At 57.0% G+C, this 22,382-nt stretch overlaps 1 protein-coding gene across 2 annotated transcripts in view; it reads left to right on the forward strand.

The window, feature by feature from the left end:
- LOC140197901 (polyamine-transporting ATPase 13A3-like) overlaps positions 1-21,520 on the forward strand; it is a 67,377-nt gene extending 45,857 nt beyond the window's left edge. The window contains exons 16-22 of one of the 2 annotated variants that reach the window (XM_072258487.1): positions 714-810; positions 7,826-7,898; positions 8,294-8,471; positions 10,635-10,834; positions 12,866-12,954; positions 13,635-13,715; positions 20,083-21,520. In XM_072258487.1, coding sequence (XP_072114588.1) covers positions 714-810; positions 7,826-7,898; positions 8,294-8,471; positions 10,635-10,834; positions 12,866-12,954; positions 13,635-13,715; positions 20,083-20,223 — 859 coding nt within the window. In that variant the 3' untranslated portion in view covers positions 20,224-21,520. The remainder of the gene's footprint in view (positions 1-713; positions 811-7,825; positions 7,899-8,293; positions 8,472-10,634; positions 10,835-12,865; positions 12,955-13,634; positions 13,716-20,082) is intronic. The other variant, XM_072258488.1, reaches the window with a different exon arrangement.
- The last annotated feature ends 862 nt before the right edge of the window (positions 21,521-22,382 follow it).

Below are 22,382 nucleotides of genomic sequence, written 5' to 3' on the forward strand. Positions count from 1 at the left end.
GGGGTGTGTGATGGGACAGTGTGGAGGGAGGGTCACTCTGTGTCTGACCCCGGGAGTGTGTGATGGGACGGTGTGGAGGGAGTTTCTGACCCCGGGAGTGTGTGATGGGACAGTGTGGAGGGAGGGTCACTCTGTGTCTGACCCCGGGAGTCTGTGATGGGACTGTGTGGAGGGAGGGTCACTCTGTGCCTGACCCCAGGGGTGTGTGATGGGACAGTGTGGAGGGAGGGTCACTCTGTGTCTGACCCCGGGAGTGTGTGATGGGACGGTGTGGAGGGAGTTTCTGACCCCGGGAGTGTGTGATGGGACAGTGTGGAGGGAGGGTCACTCTGTGTCTGACCCCGGGAGTGTGTGATGGGACGGTGTGGAGGGAGTTTCACTCTGTGTCTGACCCCGGGAGTGTGTGATGGGACAGTGTGGAGGGAGTTTCACTCTGTTTCTGACCCCGGGAGTGTGTGATGGGACAGTGTGGAGGGAGGGTCACTCTGTGTTTGACCCCGGGAGTGTGTGATGGGACAGTGTGGAGGGAGATTCACTGTGTGTCTGACCCTGGGAGTGTGTGATGGGACAGTGTGGAGAGGGTCACTCTGTGTCTGACTCCGGGAGTGTGTGATGGGACTGTGTGGAGGGAGGGTCACTCTGTGCCTGACCCCAGGGGTACGTGATGGGGGGTGTGTGAGTGAGCCACCAGCCAGTGATTGCTCTTATTACAGGGAAGGCCGTGCAGCTCTCGTGACCTCTTTCTGTGCCTTCAAGTACATGGCCCTGTACAGTATGATCCAGTACGTCAGTGTGCTCATCCTGTACTATGTAAGTAACCGGGGTCCGCGCATCCGGATGGTGCCTGGGTGAGTGTGTGTATTGGGGAAGAACTGCCTGCGCTGACCATCTGCTCTCCCCTTGTTCGAGGTTGAGGTGTGAGTGTCAGGGAGTTGCAGTCACCATCGGGTGGCCACACCCTCTCAGTTAACCTGTGGCTCCCAACAGCCCAAGTGACCAGGCGGAGTGAGACGGGGGAGCCCCAGCTGTCTGCTCAGTCTAAGGGTGTCTCCCCCAGTCAGGTGAGCGCAGGACTGCAGGAAGGTACAGGTAGATCCCATTGCCTCCCACAGTGTGACCCTCCAGTACCACCCCTCCCACAGTGTGACCCTCCCTCGGTACCACCCCTCCCACAGTGTGACCCTCCCTCAGTACCACCCCTCCCTCAGTACCACCCCTCCCACAGTGTGACCCTCCCTCAGTACCACCCCTCCCACAGTGTGACCTTCCCTCAGTACCACCCCTCCCACAGTGTGACCCTCCAGTACCACCCCTCCCAGTGTGACCCTCCAGTACCACCCCTCCCACAGTGTGACCCTCCCTCAGTACCACCCCTCCCACAGTGTGACCCTCCAGTACCACCCCTCCCACAGTGTGACCCTCCAGTACCACCCCTCCCACAGCGTGACCCTCCCTCAGTACCACCCCTCCCACAGTGTGACCCTCCAGTACCACCCCTCCCACAGTGTGACCCTCCAGTACCACCCCTCCCACAGCGTGACCCTCCCTCAGTACCACCCCTCCCACAGTGTGACCTTCCAGTACCACCCCTCCCAGTGTGACCCTCCAGTACCACCCCTCCCACAGTGTGACCCTCCCTCAGTACCACCCCTCCCACAGTGTGACCCTCCAGTACCACCCTTCCCACAGTGTGACCCTCCCACAGTGTGACCCTCCAGTACCACCCCTCCCACAGTGTGACCCTCCAGTACCACCCCTCCCACAGTGTGACCCTCCCTCAGTACCACCCCTCCCACAGTGTGACCCTCCAGTACCACCCCTCCCACAGTGTGACCTTCCCTCAGTACCACCCCTCCCACAGTGTGACCCTCCAGTACCACCCCTCCCAGTGTGACCCTCCAGTACCACCCCTCCCACAGTGTGACCCTCCCTCAGTACCACCCCTCCCACAGTGTGACCCTCCAGTACCACCCCTCCCACAGTGTGACCCTCCAGTACCACCCCTCCCACAGCGTGACCCTCCCTCAGTACCACCCCTCCCACAGTGTGACCCTCCAGTACCACCCCTCCCAGTGTGACCCTCCAGTACCACCCCTCCCACAGTGTGACCCTCCCTCAGTACCACCCCTCCCACAGTGTGACCCTCCAGTACCACCCCTCCCACAGTGTGACCCTCCCTCGGTACCACCCCTCCCACAGTGTGACCCTCCCACAGTGTGACCCTCCCTCGGTACCACCCCTCCCACAATGTGACCCTCAGTACCACCCCTCCCACAGTGTGACCCTCCAGTACCACCCCTCCCACAGTGTGACCCTCCCTCAGTACCACCCCTCCCACAGTGTGACCCTCAGTACCACCCCTCCCACAGTGTGACTCTCCCTCGGTACCACCCCTCCCACAGTGCGACCCTCCCTCGGTACCACCCCTCCCACAGTCTGACCCTCCAGTACCACCCCTCCCACAGTGTGACCCTCCCTCAGTACCACCCCTCCCACAGTGTGACCCTCAGCACCACCGCCCCCACAGTGTGACCCTCCAGTACCACCCCTCCCACAGTGTGACCCTCCCTCAGTACCACCCCTCCCACAGTGTGACCCTCAGCACCACCGCCCCCACAGTGTGACCCTCCAGTACCACCCCTCCCACAGTGTGACCTTCCCTCAGTACCACCCCTCCCACAGTGTGACCTTCCCTCAGTACCACCCCTCCCACAGTGTGACCCTCCCTCAGTACCACCCCTCCCACAGTGTGACCCTCCCTCAGTACCACCCCTCCCACAGTGTGACCCTCCAGTACCACCCCTCCCACAGTGTGACCCTCCCTCAGTACCACCCCTCCCACAGTGTGACCCTCCAGTACCACCCCTCCCACAGCGTGACCCTCCCTCAGTACCACCCCTCCCACAGTGTGACCCTCCAGTACCACCCCTCCCACAGCGTGACCTTCCCTCAGTACCACCCCTCCCACAGTGTGACCTTCCCTCAGTACCACCCCTCCCACAGTGTGACCCTCCCTCAGTACCACCCCTCCCACAGTGTGACCCTCCCTCAGTACCACCCCTCCCACAGTGTGACCCTCCAGTACCACCCCTCCCACAGCGTGACCCTCCCTCAGTACCACCCCTCCCACAGTGTGACCCTCCAGTACCACCCCTCCCACAGCGTGACCCTCCCTCAGTACCACCCCTCCCACAGTGTGACCCTCCAGTACCACCCCTCCCACAGTGTGACCCTCCCTCAGTACCACCCCTCCCACAGTGTGACCCTCCAGTACCACCCCTCCCACAGTGTGACCCTCCCTCAGTACCACACCTCCCACAGTGTGACCCTCCCTCAGTACCACCCCTCCCACAGTGTGACCCTCCAGTACCACCCCTCCCACAGTGTGACCCTCCCTCAGTACCACCCCTCCCACAGTGTGACCCTCCCTCGGTACCACCCCTCCCAGAGTGTGACCCTCCCTCGGTACCACACCTCCCACAGTGTGACCCTCCCTCAGTACCACCCCTCCCACAGTGTGACCCTCCAGTACCACCCCTCCCACAGTGTGACCCTCCCTCGGTACCACCCCTCCCAGAGTGTGACCCTCCCTCGGTACCACCCCTCCCACAGTGTGACCCTCCCACAGTACCACACCTCCCACAGTGTGACCCTCCCTCAGCACCACCCCTCCCACAGTGTGACCCTCCCTCAGTACCACCCCTCCCACAGTGTGACTCTCCCTCAGTTCCACCCCTCCCACAGTGTGACCCTCCCTCGGTACCACCCCTCCCACAGTGTGACACTCCCTCCGATTCATCTCACCCACAGTGTGACCCTCCAGTACCACCCCTCCCACAGTGTGACCCTCCCTCCGATTCATCTCACCCACAGTGTGACCCTCCCTCAGTATCACCCCTCCCAGTGTGACCCTCCCTCAGTACCACCCCTCCCACAGTGTGACCCTCCCTCAGTACCACCCCTCCCACAGTGTGACCCTCCCTCAGTACCACACCTCCCACAGTGTGACCCTCCCTCAGTACCACCCCTCCCACAGTGTGACCCTCCCTCAGTACCACACCTCTCAGTGTGTGACCCTCCCTCAGTACCATCCCTCCCACAGTGTGACCCTCCCTCAGTACCACCCCTCCCACAGTGTGACCCTCCCTCAGTACCACCCCTCCCACAGTGTGACCCTCCAGTACCACCCCTCCCACAGTGTGACCCTCCCTCAGTACCACCCCTCCCACAGTGTGACCCTCCAGTACCACCCCTCCCACAGTGTGACCCTCCCTCAGTACCACCCCTCCCACAGTGTGACCCTCCCTCAGTACCACCCCTCCCACAGTGTGACCCTCCAGTACCACCCCTCCCACAGTGTGACCCTCCCTCAGTACCACCCCTCCCACAGTGTGACCCTCCCTCAGTACCACCCCTCCCACAGTGTGACCCTCCCTCGGTACCACCCCTCCCAGAGTATGACCCTCCCTCGGTACCACACCTCCCACAGTGTGACCCTCCCTCAGTACCACCCCTCCCACAGTGTGACCCTCCAATACCACCCCTCCCACAGTGTGACCCTCCCTCGGTACCACCCCTCCCAGAGTGTGACCCTCCCTCGGTACCACCCCTCCCACAGTGTGACCCTCCCACAGTACCACACCTCCCACAGTGTGACCCTCCCTCAGCACCACCCCTCCCACAGTGTGACCCTCCCTCAGTACCACCCCTCCCACAGTGTGACTCTCCCTCAGTTCCACCCCTCCCACAGTGTGACCCTCCCTCGGTACCACCCCTCCCACAGTGTGACACTCCCTCCGATTCATCTCACCCACAGTGTGACCCTCCAGTACCACCCCTCCCACAGTGTGACCCTCCCTCTGATTCATCTCACCCACAGTGTGACCCTCCCTCAGTATCACCCCTCCCAGTGTGACCCTCCCTCAGTACCACCCCTCCCACAGTGTGACCCTCCCTCAGTACCACCCCTCCCACAGTGTGACCCTTGCTCAGTACCACCCCTCCCACAGTGTGACCCTCCCTCGGTACCACCGCTCCCACAGTGTGACCCTCCAGTCCAACCCCTCCCACAGTGTGACCCTCCCTCAGTACCACCCCTCCCACAGTGTGACCCTCCAGTACCACCCCTCCCACAGTGTGACCCTCCCTCCGATTCATCTCACCCACAGTGTGACCCTCCCTCAGTATCACCCCTCCCAGTGTGACCCTCCCTCAGTACCACCCCTCCCACAGTGTGACCCTCCCTCAGTACCACCCCTCCCACAGTGTGACCCTCGCTCAGTACCACCCCTCCCACAGTGTGACCCTCCCTCGGTACCACCCCTCCCACAGTGTGACCCTCCAGTACCACCCCTCCCACAGTGTGACCCTCCCTCAGTACCACCCCTCCCAGTGTGACCCTCCAGTACCACCCCTCCCACAGTGTGACCCTCCCTCAGTACCACCCCTCCCACAGTGTGACCCTCCCTCAGTACCACACCTCCCAGTGTGTGACCCTCCCTCAGTACCACCCCTCCCACAGTGTGACCCTCCCTCAGTACCACACCTCCCAGTGTGTGACCCTCCCTCAGTACCATCCCTCCCACAGTGTGACCCTCCCTCAGTACCACCCCTCCCACAGTGTGACCCTCCCTCAGTACCACCCCTCCCACAGTGTGACCCTCCAGTACCACCCCTCCCACAGTGTGACCCTCCCTCAGTACCACCCCTCCCACAGTGTGACCCTCCCTCGGTACCACCCCTCCCACAGTGTGACCCTCCCTCAGTACCACCCCTCCCACAGTGTGACCCTCCCTCAGTATCACCCCTCCCAGTGTGACCCTCCCTCAGTACCACCCCTCCCACAGTATGACCCTCCCTCAGTACCACCCCTCCCACAGTGTGACACTCCCTCCGATTCATCTCACCCACAGTGTGACCCTCCAGTACCACCCCTCCCACAGTGTGACCCTCCCTCCGATTCATCTCACCCACAGTGTGACCCTCCAGTACCACTCCTCCCACAGTGTGACCCTCCAGTACCACCCCTCCCACAGTGTGACCCTCCCTCCAATTCATCTCACCCACAGTGTGACCCTCCAGTACCACCCCTCCCACAGTGTGACCCTCCCTCCGATTCATCTCACCCACAGTGTGACCCTCCAGTACCACCCCTCCCACAGTGTGACCCTCCCTCCGATTCATCTCACCCACAGTGTGACCCTCCAGTACCACCCCTCCCACAGTGTGACCCTCCCTCCGATTCATCTCACCCACAGTGTGACCCTCCCTCAGTACCACCCCTCCCACAGTGTGACCCTCCAGTACCACCCCTCCCACAGTGTGACCCTCCCTCCGATTCATCTCACCCACAGTGTGACCCTCCCTCAGTACCACCCCTCCCACAGTGTGACCCTCCCTCAGTACCACCCCTCCCACAGTGTGACCCTCCAGTACCACCCCTCCCACAGTGTGACCCTCCCTCAGTACCACCCCTCCCACAGTGTGACCCTCCCTCAGCACCACCCCTCCCACAGTGTGACCCTCCCTCAGTACCACCCTTCCCACAGTGTGACCCTCCCTCCGATTCATGTCACCCACAGTGTGACCCTCCCTCAGTACCACCCCTCCCACAGTGTGACCCTCCAGTACCACCCCTCCCACAGTGTGACCCTCCCTCCGATTCATCTCACCCACAGTGTGACCCTCCCTCAGTACCACACCTCCCACAGTGTGACCCTCCCTCAGTACCACCCCTCCACAGTGTGACCTTCCCTCAGTACCACCCCTCCCACAATGTGACCCTCCCTCAGTACCACCCCTCCCACAGTGTGACCCTCCCTCAGTACCACCCCTCCCACAGTGTGACCCTCCCTCGGTACCACCCCTCCCACAGTGTGACCCTCCCTCAGTATCACCCCTCCCAGTGTGACCCTCCCTCGGTACCACCCCTCCCACAGTGCGACCCTCCCTCGGTACCACCCCTCCCACAGTGCGACCCTCCCTCGGTACCACCCCTCCCACAGAGTGACCCTCCCTCGGTACCACCCCTCCCACAGAGTGACCCTCCCTCGGTACCACCCCTCCCACAGCGTGACCCTTCCTCAGTTCCACTCTTCCCACAGTGTGACCCTCGCTCAGTACCACCCCTCCCACAGTGCGACCCTCCCTCAGTACCGCCCCTCCACAGTGCGACCCTCCCTCAGTACCACCCCTCCCACAGTGCGACCCTCCCTCAGTACCACCCCTCCCACAGCGTGACCCTTCCTCAGTTCCACTCTTCCCACAGTGTGACCCTCCCTCAGTACCACCCCTCCCACAGTGTGACCCTCCCTCAGTACCACCCCTCCCACAGTGTGACCCTCCCTCAGTATCACCCCTCCCACAGTGTGACCCTCCCTCAGTACCACCCCTCCCACAGTGTGACCCTCCCTCAGTACCACCCCTCCCACAGTGTGACCCTCCCTCAGTACCACCCCTCTCATAGTGTGACTGTCCCTCAGAAAGGCCCCTCCCACAGTGTGTGACTGTCCCTCAGAAAGGTCCCTTCCACAGTGTGACCCTCCCACAGTGTGACTGTCCCTCAGAAAGGCCCCTCCCACAGTGTGACCCCTCCCACAGTGTGACCCTCCCACAGTGTGACCCCTCCCACAGTGTGACTGTCCCTCAGAAAGGCCCCTCCCACAGTGGTCCTGAGCCCAGCTGAGGCCTTACTGAAGTGGGAGGTCAGAGCTCTCTGCCTGTTGCATGTTGTCTGCTGATCAGTGGGAGGGATCAGTCTGTTTTTCTGATGGGGGGTGGATCAGTTGCTCCTACTTCTCACTCTCTCCCCGTTCCTCATTTTCAGATCTCCAGTAACCTGGGTAACTGGGAATTCTTGTACGAGGACCTCTTCATCACAAGTGCCATTGCCATCTCTAGTAAGTCCCACCCAGGGGAATTGCAGACGATCACAGGGAGAAGGTACTGCCTCCTTACAGACAGTGGTGGGAATTGAACACGGGATGCTGGCACTGTAAAGGGTTACACTACCGCTAGGCTACCGTGCCACCACAAAAAAGAAATGTTCTATTTGTTCCTCATGTACTTCCCCTTTCTGAGCATCTTTTTACATTAAAATGTGTCAAATGCCATATTCAAAGGCAAAATTAGTGGTAGAAAGATAAAGGACACAGTGAGGGTGGGGTGGGGAGAGGAGGGTAACGAAAGAAAGGGGCTGCTGGTCCTGAGGTGGACTAGCTCAAGCACAGATGTGATGGGACAATTGGCCTTGGGCCTGGACACGCTCTCACTTGGTCTTCCCTTCTGCCCTCAGTGAGCAGGAACCAGGCTTACGAGCACCTGGTTCCACAGCGTCCCAACGCCAGGCTTGTATCACCACAGATCCTCGTGTCCGTCCTGATGCACATCGGAGTCTGCGCTGCCTTCCAGCTGACGGGCTTCCATCTCGTCCAGGTCCAGCCTTGGTATAACTCCTGGGACCAGGGAGCACAGTACGTGGCTGAGAGAGTGTGAGAGTGTGTATCTGTGTGTGTGTGTGTGTGTGTGTGTGTGTGTGTGTGTGTGTAAGACACACACAAAATACTGGAGGAACTCAGCAGGCCAGGTAGCATCTGTGGAAAAGAGTGAACGGTCAACATTTCGGGCTGAGACCCTTCTGCAGGACTGGAGAAAGAAATCTGAGGTGGGCAAGGAGATAACATGAGAGAGGGAAAGGGGATGGGAAATGGTGAAGGGGGGGAGGGGAGGCATTACTGGAAGTTTGAGAAATCAATGTTCATACCATCAGGTCAGAGGCTACCCAAGCAGAATATAAGGTGTTGTTCCTCCAGCCTAAGTGTGGTCCTAATCCCAACAGTGGAGGAGGCCATGGATGGATCTGTTTCCCATCCCCTTTCCCTCTCTCATGTTATCGCCTTGCCTGCCCATCGCCTCCCTCTGGTGCTCCTCCCCCCCACCAACTTTCTTCTTTCTCGTGGCTTTCTGTCTCTTTCACCAATCAACTTCCTCGCTCTTTGCATCATTCTTGTTTCACTTATCACCTGCCGTTTCTCTCTGTCCTTCCCTCACCTTTCAAATCTTCCCCTCAGCTTTTATTTTCCAGTCCTCGAAACCTCGACTGTACTTTTTTCCATAGATGCTGCCTGACCTGCTGAGTTCCTCCAGCAGTTTGTGTGCTCTGGATTTCCGGCATCTGGAGACTTTCTCTTGTTTGTGTGTCTGTGTGTGAGAAACAGAGAGGGAGAGAGGAGGAGACAGACAGGAAATTCTGCAGATGGTGGAAATCCAGAGCAACAGACAGGGGGAAAGGAAGAGGGCAGAAGCCAGAGTAAGAAGGTGAGGGAAAGGGGAGGAGCACCAGCTGGCGGGTGAGACCAGCTGAGGGGGGAAGGTGGGTGGGTGGGATGGGGCGATGAAGTAAGAAGCTGGGAGAGAATGGGTGGAAGAGGTAAAGGGCTGAAGAAGGAACCTGATAGGAGAGGGGAGTGGAGCATGGGAGAGATGGAAGAAGGAGGGGAAAGATCGTGGTTTAAAGATCTTTAAAGATCCTCCTTTAAAGATCGTGGTTTCCCTCCCACTACTATTGAAGCTGCCCTCACCCGCATCGCCTCCATATCCTGTACATCCATGCTCACTCCATCTCCTCGCCATCGTAATACCGATGGAGTTCCTCTTGTCCTTACCTACCACCCCATCAGCCCCCACATCCAACACATTATCTCTGTAACTTCTGCCATCTCTGAACATCTCTAAACATATCTTTACGTCCTCCCCCTTCACTTTGTACAAGGATTACTCCCTCTCCATTTTCCCTTGCCCATTCATCTCTCCCTCCAGGCACTTTTCCCTACAAGCAGCCTAAATGCTAAACCTGCCCCTACACCTCCTCACTCACCTCCATTCAGGCTCCAAACAGTCCTTCCAGGTGAGGCAACACTTCACCTGTGAATCTGCCGGGGTTATCTATTGTGTCTGGTGCTCCTGATGTGGCCTCCTCTACATTGGTGAGACCCAATGTAATTTGGGGGGCCACTTCATCGAACACCTCTGCTCCATCTGCCACAAGCAGGACTTCACTCTAGCCAAACATCTTATTTCCCATTCCCATTCCAAAGTGTCGATCCATGGCCTCTTCTTGTGCCAAGGTGAGGCTACCCTCAGGGTGGAGGATCAACACCTTGTATTCCATGTGGGTACCCTCCAAACCTGATGGCAATGAATATTGATTTCTCCTTCCGGTAAAAAAATTACCCCCCCCCTCCCTTCCATTATTTCCCACTCTGACCTTTCACATCTTCTCACCTGCCTATTACTGCCCCCCGGGTCCCCTCCTCCTTCCCTTTCTCCTGTCAGTTTCTTTCTTCTCCAGCCCTTGAACTTTCCCACCCACCTGGTTTCACCAATCATCTTCCAAATAGCCTCTTCCCCTCCTCCACCTTTTAATTCTGGCATCTTCCCGCTTCCTTATCAGTCCCAAACATCGACCGTTCGCTTTTTTCCATTGGTGCTGCCTGACCTGCTGAGTTCCTCTAGCATTTTGTGTTTCTTGCTTTGGACTTCCATCATCTATAGAATTTCTCATGTTTATCACTGTATGTTTTGATTCATATGTGACAAATAAAGCTAATCTATAATGAAGTTGTTTGTTCCGACAGGGCCTGCATGTCCAATGATACGTTTTATGGAGCTCCGGCCCTACAGAGACAAAACAGCAGTGGAGTTTTCTTCAACATTCAGTGGAAAATCAGCAACTACATTAACACCACCATTTTCTTCGTGTCTGTTTTCCAGTACATCACCATCGCCTTCGTCTTCTCCATCGGCAAACCCTTTCGCCAACCCATTTCCACCAACTGTGAGTGCCTCACATCCATCACAGGCAGTCCACTGCTTCTCCATCAGACATTGGAGCAGAATTAGGTCATTCAGCACATCAAGTCTGCTCTGCCATTCATTATGGCTGATTTATTTTCCCTCTCAATCCCATTCCCCTGCCTTCTCTCTATAACCATTGATGCCCTCACTAGTCAAGAACTTATCAACTTCCGGTTTAAGTATACCCAATGACTTGGCTTCTGTAGCCATCTGATAAGTGTGAGGTGCTACATTTTGGTAGGACTAATCAAAATAGGACATACATGGTAAATGGTAGGGCATTGAAGAATGCAGTAGAACAGAGGGATCTAGGAATAATTGTGCATAGTTCACCGAAGGTGGAATCTCATGTGGATGGGGTGGTGAAGAAAGCTTTTGGTATGCTGGCCTTTATTAATCAGAGAATTGAGTATAGGAGTTGGGATGTAATGTTGAAATTGTATGAGGCATTGGTAAGGCCAAATTTGGAGTATTGTGTACAGTTCTGGTCACCGAATTATAGGAAAGATGTCAACAAAATTGAGAGAGTACAGAGTAGATTTACTAGAATGTTACCTGGGTTTCATCTCCTAAGTTACAGAGAAAGGTTGAACAAGTTGGGTCTTTATTCTTTGGAGCATAGAAGGTTGAGGGGGGACTTGATAGAGGTATTTAAAATTATGGGGGGGATAGATAGAGTTGACGTGGATAGGCTTTTTCCATTGAGAGTAGGGGAGATTCAAACAAGAGGGCATGAGTTGAGAGTTAAAGGGCAAAAGTTTAGGGGTAACATGAGGGGGAACTTCTTTACTCAGAGAGTGGTATCTGTGTGGAACGAGCTTCCAGCAGGAGTGGTTGAGGCAGGTTCGAAGTCATCATTTAAAATTAAATTGGACAACTATATGGACAGGAAAGGAATGGAGGGTTATGGGCTGAGTGCAGGTCGGTGGGACTACGTGAGAGTAAGAGTTCGGCACGGACCAGAAGGGCCGAGATGGTCTGCTTCTGTGTTGTAATTGTTATGTGGTTATATCAGTGGCAATGAGTTTCAAAGATTCACCACCCTCTGGCTAAAGAAATCCCTTCTCATCCCTTTTCTAAAGGGACTTCTATTCTGAGACTGTGCCCTCTGGTCCTAAGCTTTCCCACAATTGGACACATCCTCTCCATGGCCACTCTCTCTAGGCCTTTCAATATTCAGGAGGTTTCAATGAGATCCCACCCCCCACTGGTTCCAGTAGAGTTACCAAACAAGCTATTCCTTGTCTAGATCCATTGGTTTGTCAGATTTCCAAGCACTCTGGATTAACGAACCCCACTTTCCCACTTCCACACTGGGGAAAACTCCCTTTTCTCACCATTCTCTTTCTCCTCCCACCTTCCTTCCTTCCCTCCTCTCTTCCTCACTCTACCTGAGGACGCCTCCACACAGTGAATTGGCAAATTAACCATTTTGTTACACAATACCCAGTCTGGGAAGATGATTGTCTTCATTGCTTTGGTCCAGGGAACCATCCCAGTTTAACCATCTGACTTTACTGTCAATCTCTCTGTCAGGTCACCCCTGATTATAGAACATAGAACTGCACAGGCCCTCCAGCCCTCAATGTTGTGCTAACATTTGAACCTACTCCAAAGTCAATATACCTTCTCTCCTCCATGTTTTCCCAACTATATGTCTATCTGACAGTCTCTTAAATGCCCCACTGTTATCTTCCTCTACCACCACCACAGGCAGTGCGTTCCATGCACCCCACACTGTGTGTGTGAAAACACATACTTCTGACATCCCCCGTGTAATTTCCTCCAATTACCTTGAAATTATGCCCCCCCCAGTATTAGCCATTTCCACCCCACGAAAGAAGGCACTGGCTGCCCCCCCCCCCCCGCCGTGCCATTTACACACCTCTATTGAGACACCTCTCAACCTTCTTCACTCCAAAGAGTAATTGTCCGGAGTGTGCTGCCTTCAACTGATTGTGCTGAGATTTGGAAGAAGCACAGGGTGACTCTGCTGTGATTTCCTCCACAGATTTGTTCCTGGCTGCTCTTGCCACCCTTTACCTTTTTACCCTCTTCCTGATGCTCTTTCCGAGCAGGAGCCTCGACAGTTTTTTTGAGGTAATCTCCCAAATTTCAGGTTCCTTGGAGGAAATAGATACTACTGAAACAAAGGTCAAGGTTATAATCACCGTAAAATACGGAGCAGTGAGGGGTGGTACTGAGGGAGGGTCACACTGGGAGGGGTGGTACTGAGGGAGGGTCACACTGGGAGGGGTGGTACTGAGGGAGGGCCACACTGTGGGAGGGGTGGTACTGAAGGACGGCCGGTACTGAGGGAGTATATGAGGGGATAATTCTAAGCTTAGAAGTGAAAGCTTTAATAAAAACCTGAGGGACAACATTTTTTTAACGCAGCAGGCAGTGGATGTGAGGAACCAGCTCCCAGAGGGAGTGGTTGAGGCAGTTACGGGCGGACAAGTATCTGTATGACAGGGCTTCAGAGGGACATGGCCCACGAGTTAGAAAAGGAGATTTGTTGGTCAGAACAGACAGCTAATTTCTGTCTGTGACTAATTGCTTCTTTTGGCCCAGTGATCCAGTGTCCGTATTCATGGAGTAGGAATCGCAGAGATGTGGGGGTCGGTGGGAGTCAGGTACAGGAGGGACTGTGGTCTCTGCACAGACCTGGATGTGAGATGCCATGTGGGTGGTGTCGCTGTGTGAAGGGTGGTGCTGTGACCCACAGTCAGGTCCTGGTCTGAGGCCATTGCTAATTGTTCTCCCTCTCTCTCTCCCAGTTTGTGTGCATACCCTACATCTGGAGAATCTACATCTTGCTCATGGTCATCGCTCATTTTGCATTGTCCGTCCTGCTGGAGGTAACGCAGAATTGCTATTTACACGTAAGGGTGGGGCTGTACATTCCGAAATTGTGGTGCAACACCCCTCCTCCGACTCCACAGAGATCTCTGCTGTGTTCTCCACAAGTTACGTTATCTGCTCCACAATCCTCCCATTCCACAATCTGCCCCCTACCCTACCCTACCCCACCATTGCTCTGACCCTCCCCTACCCTCTCATTGCCCACTCCGCCCCCTCCCCTCCCCTACCATTGCCCAGTCCGTCCCCTCCCGTCCCATTGCCCAGTCCGTCCCCTCCCCTCCCCTACCCTCCCATTGCCCAGTCCGTCTCTACCCTCCCCTACCCTCCCATTGCCCAGTCCGTCTCTACCCTCCCCTACCCTACCATTCCACAGTCCCTCCCTACCCTACCATTGCCCAGTCCGTCCCCTCCCCTCCCCTCCCCTACCATTGCCCAGTCCGTCCCCTCCCCTCCCCTCCCCTCCCATTGCCCAGTCTGTCCCCTCCCCTCCCCTACCCTCCCATTGCCCAGTCCGTCCCCTCCCCTACCCTACCCTCCCATTGCCCAGTCCGTCCCCTCCCCTACCCTCCCATTGCCCAGTCCGTCCCCTCCCCTACCCTACCCTCCCATTGCCCAGTCTGTCCCCTCCCCTCCCATCCCATTGCCCAGTCTGTCCCCTCCCCTCCCTTACCTTCCCATTGCCCAGTCCGTCCCCTCCCCTCCCCTACCCTCCCATTGCCCAGTCCGTCCCCTCCCCTCCCCTACCCTACCCTCCCATTACCCAGTCCGTCCCCTCCCCTACCCTCCCATTGCCCAGTCTGTCCCCTCCCCTCCCATCCCATTGCCCAGTCTGTCCCCTCCCCTCCCTTACCCTCCCATTGCCCAGTCCGTCCCCTCCCCTCCTCTACCCTCCCATTGCCCAGTCCGTCCCCTCCCCTACCCTCCCATTGCCCAGTCCGTCCCCTCCCCTCCCATCCCATTGCTCAGTCTGTCCCCTCCCCTCCCTTACCCTCCCATTGCCCAGTCCGTCCCCTCCCCTCCCCTACCCTCCCATTGCCCAGTCCGTCCCCTCCCCTCCCCTACCATTGCCCAGTCCGTACCCTCCCCTCCCATTGCCCAGTCCATCTCTACCCTCCCTACCCTACCCTACCATTGCCCAGTCTGTCCCCTCCCCTCCCATCCCCTACCATTGCCCAGTCCGTCCCCTCCCCTCCCCTACCCTCCCATTGCCCAGTCCGTCCCCTCCCCTCCCCTACCCTCCCATTGCCCAGTCCGTCCCCTCCCCTCCCCTACCCTCCCATTGCCCAGTCCGTCTCTACCCTCCCCTACCCTACCATTGCCCAGTCCGTCCCCTCCGCTACCCTCCCATTGCCCAGTCCGTCGCTACCCTCCCCTACCCTACCATTGCCCAGTCTGTCCCCTCCCCTCCCCTACCATTGCCCAGTCCGTCTCTACCCTCCCCTACCCTACCATTGCCCAGTCTGTCCCCTCCCCTCCCCTACCATTGCCCAGTCTGTCCCCTCCCCTCCCATCCCCTACCATTGCCCAGTCCGTCCCCTCCCCTACCCTCCCATTGCCCAGTCCGTCGCTACCCTCCCCTACCCTACCATTGCCCAGTCTGTCCCCTCCCCTCCCCTACCATTGCCCAGTCTGTCCCCTCCCCTCCCATCCCCTACCATTGCCCAGTCCGTCTCTACCCTCCCCTACCCTCCCATTGCCCAGTCTGTCCCCTCCCCTCCCATCCCATTGCCCAGTCCGTCCCCTCCCCTCCCCTCCCATTGCCCAGTCCATCCCCTCTCCACCCTACCCTACCATTGCCCAGTCTGTCCCCTCCCCTCCCATCCCATTGCCCAGTCCGTCTCTACCCTCCCCTACCCTCCCATTGCCCAGTCTGTCCCCTCCCCTCCCATCCCATTGCCCAGTCCGTTCCCTCCCCTCCCCTCCCATTGCCCAGTCCATCCCCTCTCCACCCTACCCTACCATTGCCCAGTCTGTCCCCTCCCCTCCCATCCCATTGCCCAGTCCGTCTCTACCCTCCGTCCCCTCCCCTCCCATTGCCCAGTCTGTCCCCTCCCCTCCCATCCCCTACCATTGCCCAGTCCATCCCCTCTCCACCCTACCCTACCATTACCCAGTCTGTCCCCTCCCCTCCCATCCCATTGCCCAGTCCGTCTCTACCCTCCGTCCCCTCCCCTCCCATTGCCCAGTCTGTCCCCTCCCCTCCCATCCCCTACCATTGCCCAGTCCGTCCCCTCTCCACCCTACCCTACCATTGCCCAGTCTGTCCCCTCCCCTCCCATCCCATTGCCCAGTCCGTCTCTACCCTCCGTCCCCTCCCCTCCCATTGCCCAGTCTGTCCCCTCCCCTCCCATCCCCTACCATTGCCCAGTCCGTCCCCTCCCCTCCCCTACCATTGCCCAGTCCATCCCCTCTCCACCCTACCCTACCATTGCCCAGTCTGTCCCCTCCCCTCCCTTACCCTCCCATTGCCCAGTCCGTCTCTACCCTCCCCTACCCTACCATTCCACAGTCCCTCCCTACCCTACCCTACCATTGCTCAGTCCGTCCCCTCCCCTCCCCTACCCTCCCATTGCCCAGTCCGTCCCCTCCCCTCCCATTGCCCAGTCCGTCCCCTCCCCTACCCTACCATTGCCCAGTCTGTCCCCTCCCCTCCCATCCCATTGCCCAGTCTGTCCCCTCCCCTCCCCTACCATTGCCCAGTCCGTCTCTACCCTCCCCTACCCTACCATTGCCCAGTCTGTCCCCTCCCATCCCCTACCATTGCCCAGTCTGTCCCCTCCCCTCCCATCCCCTACCATTGCCCAGTCCGTCTCTACCCTCCCCTACCCTCCCATTGCCCAGTCTGTCCCCTCCCCTCCCATCCCATTGCCCAGTCCGTCCCCTCCCCTCCCCTCCCATTGCCCAGTCCATCCCCTCTCCACCCTACCCTACCATTGCCCAGTCTGTCCCCTCCCCTCCCATCCCATTGCCCAGTCCGTCTCTACCCTCCGTCCCCTCCCCTCCCATTGCCCAGTCTGTCCTCTCCCCTCCCATCCCCTACCATTGCCCAGTCCATCCCCTCTCCACCCTACCCTACCATTGCCCAGTCTGTCCCCTCCCCTCCCATCCCATTGCCCAGTCCGTCTCTACCCTCCGTCCCCTCCCCTCCCATTGCCCAGTCTGTCCCCTCCCCTCCCATCCCCTACCATTGCCCAGTCCGTCCCCTCTCCACCCTACCCTACCATTGCCCAGTCTGTCCCCTCCCCTCCCCTACCATTGCCCAGTCCATCCCCTCTCCACCCTACCCTACCATTGCCCAGTCTGTCCCCTCCCCTCCCATCCCATTGCCCAGTCTGTCCCCTCCCCTCCCTTACCCTCCCATTGCCCAGTCCGTCTCTACCCTCCCCTACCCTACCATTCCACAGTCCCTCCCTACCCTACCCTGCCATTGCTCAGTCCGTCCCCTCCCCTCCCCTCCCCTCCCATTGCCCAGTCCGTCCCCTCCCCTCCCATTGCCCAGTCCGTCCCCTCCCCTACCCTACCATTGCCCAGTCTGTCCCCTCCCCTCCCCTACCATTGCCCAGTCCGTCTCTACCCTCCCCTACCCTACCATTGCCCAGTCTGTCCCCTCCCATCCCCTACTATTGCCCAGTCTGTCCCCTCCCCTCCCATCCCCTACCATTGCCCAGTCCGTCTCTACCCTCCCCTACCCTCCCATTGCCCAGTCTGTCCCCTCCCCTCCCCTCCCATCCCATTGCCCAGTCCGTCCCCTCCCCTCCCATCCCATTGCCCAGTCTGTCTCTACCCTCCGTCCCCTCCCCTCCCATTGCCCAGTCTGTCCCCTCCCCTCCCATCCCCTACCATTGCCCAGTCCATCCCCTCTCCACCCTTCCCTACCATTGCCCAGTCTGTCCCCTCCCCTCCCATCCTATTGCCCAGTCCGTCTCTACCCTCCGTCCCCTCCCCTCCCATTGCCCAGTCTGTCCCCTCCCCTCCCATCCCATTGCCCAGTCTGTCCCCTCCCCTCCCATCCCCTACCATTGCCCAGTCCGTCTCTACCCTCCCCTACCCTACCATTGCCCAGTCTGTCCCCTCCCCTCCCCTACCATTGCCCAGTCCGTCTCTACCCTCCCCTACCCTACCATTGCCCAGTCTGTCCCCTCCCATCCCCTACCATTGCCCAGTCTATCCCCTCCCCTCCCATCCCATTGCCCAGTCCGTCCCCTCCCCTCCCCTCCCATTGCCCAGTCCATCCCCTCTCCACCCTACCCTACCATTGCCCAGTCTGTCCCCTCCCCTCCATCCCATTGCCCAGTCCGTCTCTACCCTCCGTCCCCTCCCCTCCCATTGCCCAGTCTGTCCCCTCCCCTCCCATCCCCTACCATTGCCCAGTCCATCCCCTCTCCACCCTACCCTACCATTGCCCAGTCCGTCCCCTCCCCTACCCTACCATTGCCCAGTCTGTCCCCTCCCCTCCCATCCCATTGCCCAGTCTGTCCCCTCCCCTCCCATCCCCTACCATTGCCCAGTCCGTCTCTACCCTCCCCTACCCTACCATTGCCCAGTCTGTCCCCTCCCATCTCCTACCATTGCCCAGTCTGTCCCCTCCCCTCCCATCCCCTACCATTGCCCAGTCCGTCTCTACCCTCCCCTACCCTCCCATTGCCCAGTCTGTCCCCTCCCCTCCCATCCCATTGCCCAGTCCGTCCCCTCCCCTCCCCTCCCATTGCCCAGTCCATCCCCTCTCCACCCTACCCTACCATTGCCCAGTCTGTCCCCTCCCCTCCCATCCCATTGCCCAGTCCGTCTCTACCCTCCGTCCCCTCCCCTCCCATTGCCCAGTCTGTCCCCTCCCCTCCCATCCCCTACCATTGCCCAGTCCATCCCCTCTCCACCCTACCCTACCATTGCCCAGTCTGTCCCCTCCCCTCCCATCCCATTGCCCAGTCCGTCTCTACCCTCCGTCCCCTCCCCTCCCATTGCCCAGTCTGTCCCCTCTCCTCCCATCCCCTACCATTGCCCAGTCCGTCCCCTCTCCACCCTACCCTACCATTGCCCAGTCCGTCCCCTCCCCTCCCCTACCATTGCCCAGTCCATCCCCTCTCCACCCTACCCTCCCATTGCCCAGTCTGTCTCTACCCTCCCCTACCCTACCATTCCACAGTCCCTCCCTACCCTACCCTGCCATTGCTCAGTCCGTCCCCTCCCCTCCCCTACCCTCCCATTGCCCAGTCCGTCCCCTCCCCTCCCATTGCCCAGTCCGTCCCCTCCCCTACCCTACCATTGCCCAGTCCATCCCCTCCCCCCTCCCCTACTATTTTCCAGTCCATCCACCCCTTCCCTATCTTCCATCCCCCCCTCTCTCTGCCATCCCCCAATCAATAGTCCCTCTTGACGCACCTTGTTCTCTTGTCTGTCTCCCTTCTCCATTCTGTTCACCAGTTTGGTCCTTACCATTCTCTCTCTCTCTATTCCATTCCTCAGTCCATTCTCTCCCCCCCTTGCCCAGTATGACTCCCTCCAATCCTTCTCTATTCTATTCCATTCCTCAGTCCATTCCCTCCCCCCTTCCCCAGGATGACTCCCTCCAATCCCTCTCTATTCTATTCCATTCCTCAGTCCATTCCCTCCCCCCTTGCCCAGTATGACTCCCTCCAATCCCTCTCTATTCTATTCCATTCCTCAGTCCATTCCCTCCCCCCTTCCCCAGGATGACTCCCTCCAATCCCTCTCTATTCTATTCCATTCCTCAGTCCATTCCCTCCCCCCTTCCCCAGTATGACTCCCTCCAATCCCTCTCTATTCTATTCCACTCTTCAGTCCATTCCCTCCCCCCCCCAGGATGACTCCCTCCAATCCCTCTCTATTCCAATCCCAAGTTTGACCCCCTTTCCCTATTCCAATCCCAAGTTTGTCCCCCTCTCCCTATATTCCTTGTTCCCTTGTCAATCTCCTCTCCTTCCCACTACTCCACAGCCCATGCCCCTACTCCCCAGTCCATCCACCAGTTCTCCAGTCTGTGTCCCCCTTTCTCTATCCCCTCCTCTTGAGTGAATTCCCCTTTCTCTACCCAGGGGTTCCCAACCTTTTTTTATCCCATGGACCTATAACATTTAACAAGGGGTCTATGGACTCAAGGTTGGCAACCCCTGCTCTAATCCCTCTTCCATAGTCTGTACTCTGTCCCCCTCTCCCACTGTCCCTCCTCCATTCTCTCTATTCCTGTTCCCCAGTCTGCCCCTCTCCCCCCCCTCCCACCATCCACTTTCCCCAATCCAGCCTCACTCTCTGAGTGTAAGACCTGTCCCTGCTCTGGACGGGGGACTGGGGATGACCCCTCTCGAAGGGCGTGCTTCCCGCTGAGGATGGTCTGGTCTGTTGTAGGAGATGGTGACCAACAACCACCGCCTGTGGGACTGGCTGAGCCATGTGTACTGTTCGTCTGCCTCGCTGCTGAAGCACAGGAAACTGCACCTGGAGCTGCAGAATGACCCTTCCTGGCCTCCGTTCTCCGTCTCTGAATGACACGCAGGGGCAACGAACGGCAACGGTCGCTGACATTATTGATTCACAATTAAATGGTTATACAGATTCCCGCTCAGTGTCTGAGGTTCCTTTAGGGATGCAAGTATTGTTGTAAATAAATTACAGATACTTCAGCTGCGTGTGGTGAGTGATCTATGCGTTACCAGGGCTGTTCTCTCTCTCTGGATCCCCGTTCTCAACTGGTCCCGATTTTTAGAACATAGAGCAATACTGTACTGTACAGTACAGGCCCCTTAACCCACAATGTTGTGCCGAGCATTTAATCTATTCTGAGATCAATCTAACCCTTGCCTCCCACATAGCCTCTACTTTTCTATTACCCATGTGTCTACTTAACTGCTCCCAATGTATCTGCCTGTACCACCACTCCTGGCAGGGCATTCCACACACCCACTGCTCTCTGTTTAAAGAACAACTTCCTCTGATATCCCTCCTACCTCTCCTCCAATCACTTTAAAATTACACCCCCTGATATTAGGCATTTCTGCCCTTGGAGAAAGTTTCTAGTTGTCCACTCTATCTATGCATCTTATCATCTTGTACACCTCTATCGGGTCACGTCTCGTCCTCCTTTGCTCCAAAGAGAAAAGCCCTAGCTCACTCAACCTACCCTCACAAGACACACTCTCTAATCCAGGCAGCATTCTGGTAAATCTCCTCTGCACCCTCTCTAAAGCTTCCACATCCTTCCTGTAATGAAGTGAGCAGAACTGAACACGATACTCCAAGTGTGGTCTGACTACAGTTTTAAAGAGCTGCAACACTACCTCATGGCTCCTGAATTCAGTCTGACTAATGAACCCCAACACACCATACATCATCTAAACCACCCTCTCAACGCACGGCAATCTTGAGGGGTCTACACATGTGAACCCCAAAATCCTTCTGTTCCTCCACTTTGTAAGAACTCTGCTGTTAACCTTGTACTCTGCCTTCAAGTTTGCCCTTCCAAAGTGAATCACCTTGTACCTTTCCAGATTGAAGTCCTTTCTCAAGCATCTTCTCCACGTGTCAAGTTTCTTGTCTTGCTTCTGCCTGCAACCAGTACTCTCTGATGGGCTGTGTTACATCACAGCCCTACAACTAATTCAGCTTTGGTCCTGACGTAACCAGCCTAGAGCAATGTGAAGTGTTCTTATTGAAGACCTGTTACATTTTGGATCTGAGCAAGATTAAAATTAAGAAAAAAGTTCACAAAGTACTCAGCAGGTCAGACAGTGCCTGTGGAGAGAGAAACAGGGTTAATGTTTCACCAGGTCCTGATGAAAGGTCATCAAACTAAAATGGCGCCTGTGTCAGTCTCCACACCTGCTAAGTATTTTCAGCATCTGGCACCTGCAGTTTTGTTCGCTGATGAATAACTAAAGTCAGAACTGGAGAACCTGTGTGCTGAAGATGTGATGCTCAGGATGTTTAAAGCATTGGTCAGACCACATTTGGAGTATTGAAAGAGCTTCCAGCAGAAGTGGTTGAGGCAGGTTCGATGTTGTCATTTAAAGTTAAATCGGACAGCTATATGGACAGGAAAGGAATGGAGGGTTATGGGCTGAGTGCAGGTCAGTGGGACTAGATGAGAGTAAGAGTTCAGCACGGACTAGAAGGGTCGAGATGGCCTGTTTCCATGCTGTAATTGTTATATGGTTTATTGTGAACAGTTTTGGACCTTGTTTCTAAGAAAAGATGTGCTGGCATTGGAGAGGGTCCACAGGAGGTTCACAAGAATGATTCTGGGAATGTAAGGGTTAACATTGGAGTGTTTGGCTCTGAACCTGTGTTCGCTGGAGTTTAGAAAAATGGGAGGAGATCACATTGAAACGTACTGAAAGCCTAGACAGAGTGGATATTTCCTCTGAAGATCCAAAGATTCAAAGTATGTTTATTATCAGTGTAGATAGTATACAACCCTGAGAGTCGTCTTCCCCACAAACAGCCACGAAACAGAGAAACTTCAAACACACAACACGCAAAAACAAACCAAATCTTGCGAAGGGCAAAAAACGAGTGAAAAACGCATAATATAAAACATCAAACCATAGTGTAGCTCAGTTCAATTTCATGCAGGGTCATTTGTTGATTACAGGTCGCAGAGCCAGTCCACCCCAATCAAAATCACTCCAAAATAGCAATTAAAAAAAGAG

Source organism: Mobula birostris, chromosome 5 (assembly GCF_030028105.1).
Source record: "Mobula birostris isolate sMobBir1 chromosome 5, sMobBir1.hap1, whole genome shotgun sequence".
Lineage (NCBI taxonomy): Eukaryota > Metazoa > Chordata > Chondrichthyes > Myliobatiformes > Myliobatidae > Mobula > Mobula birostris.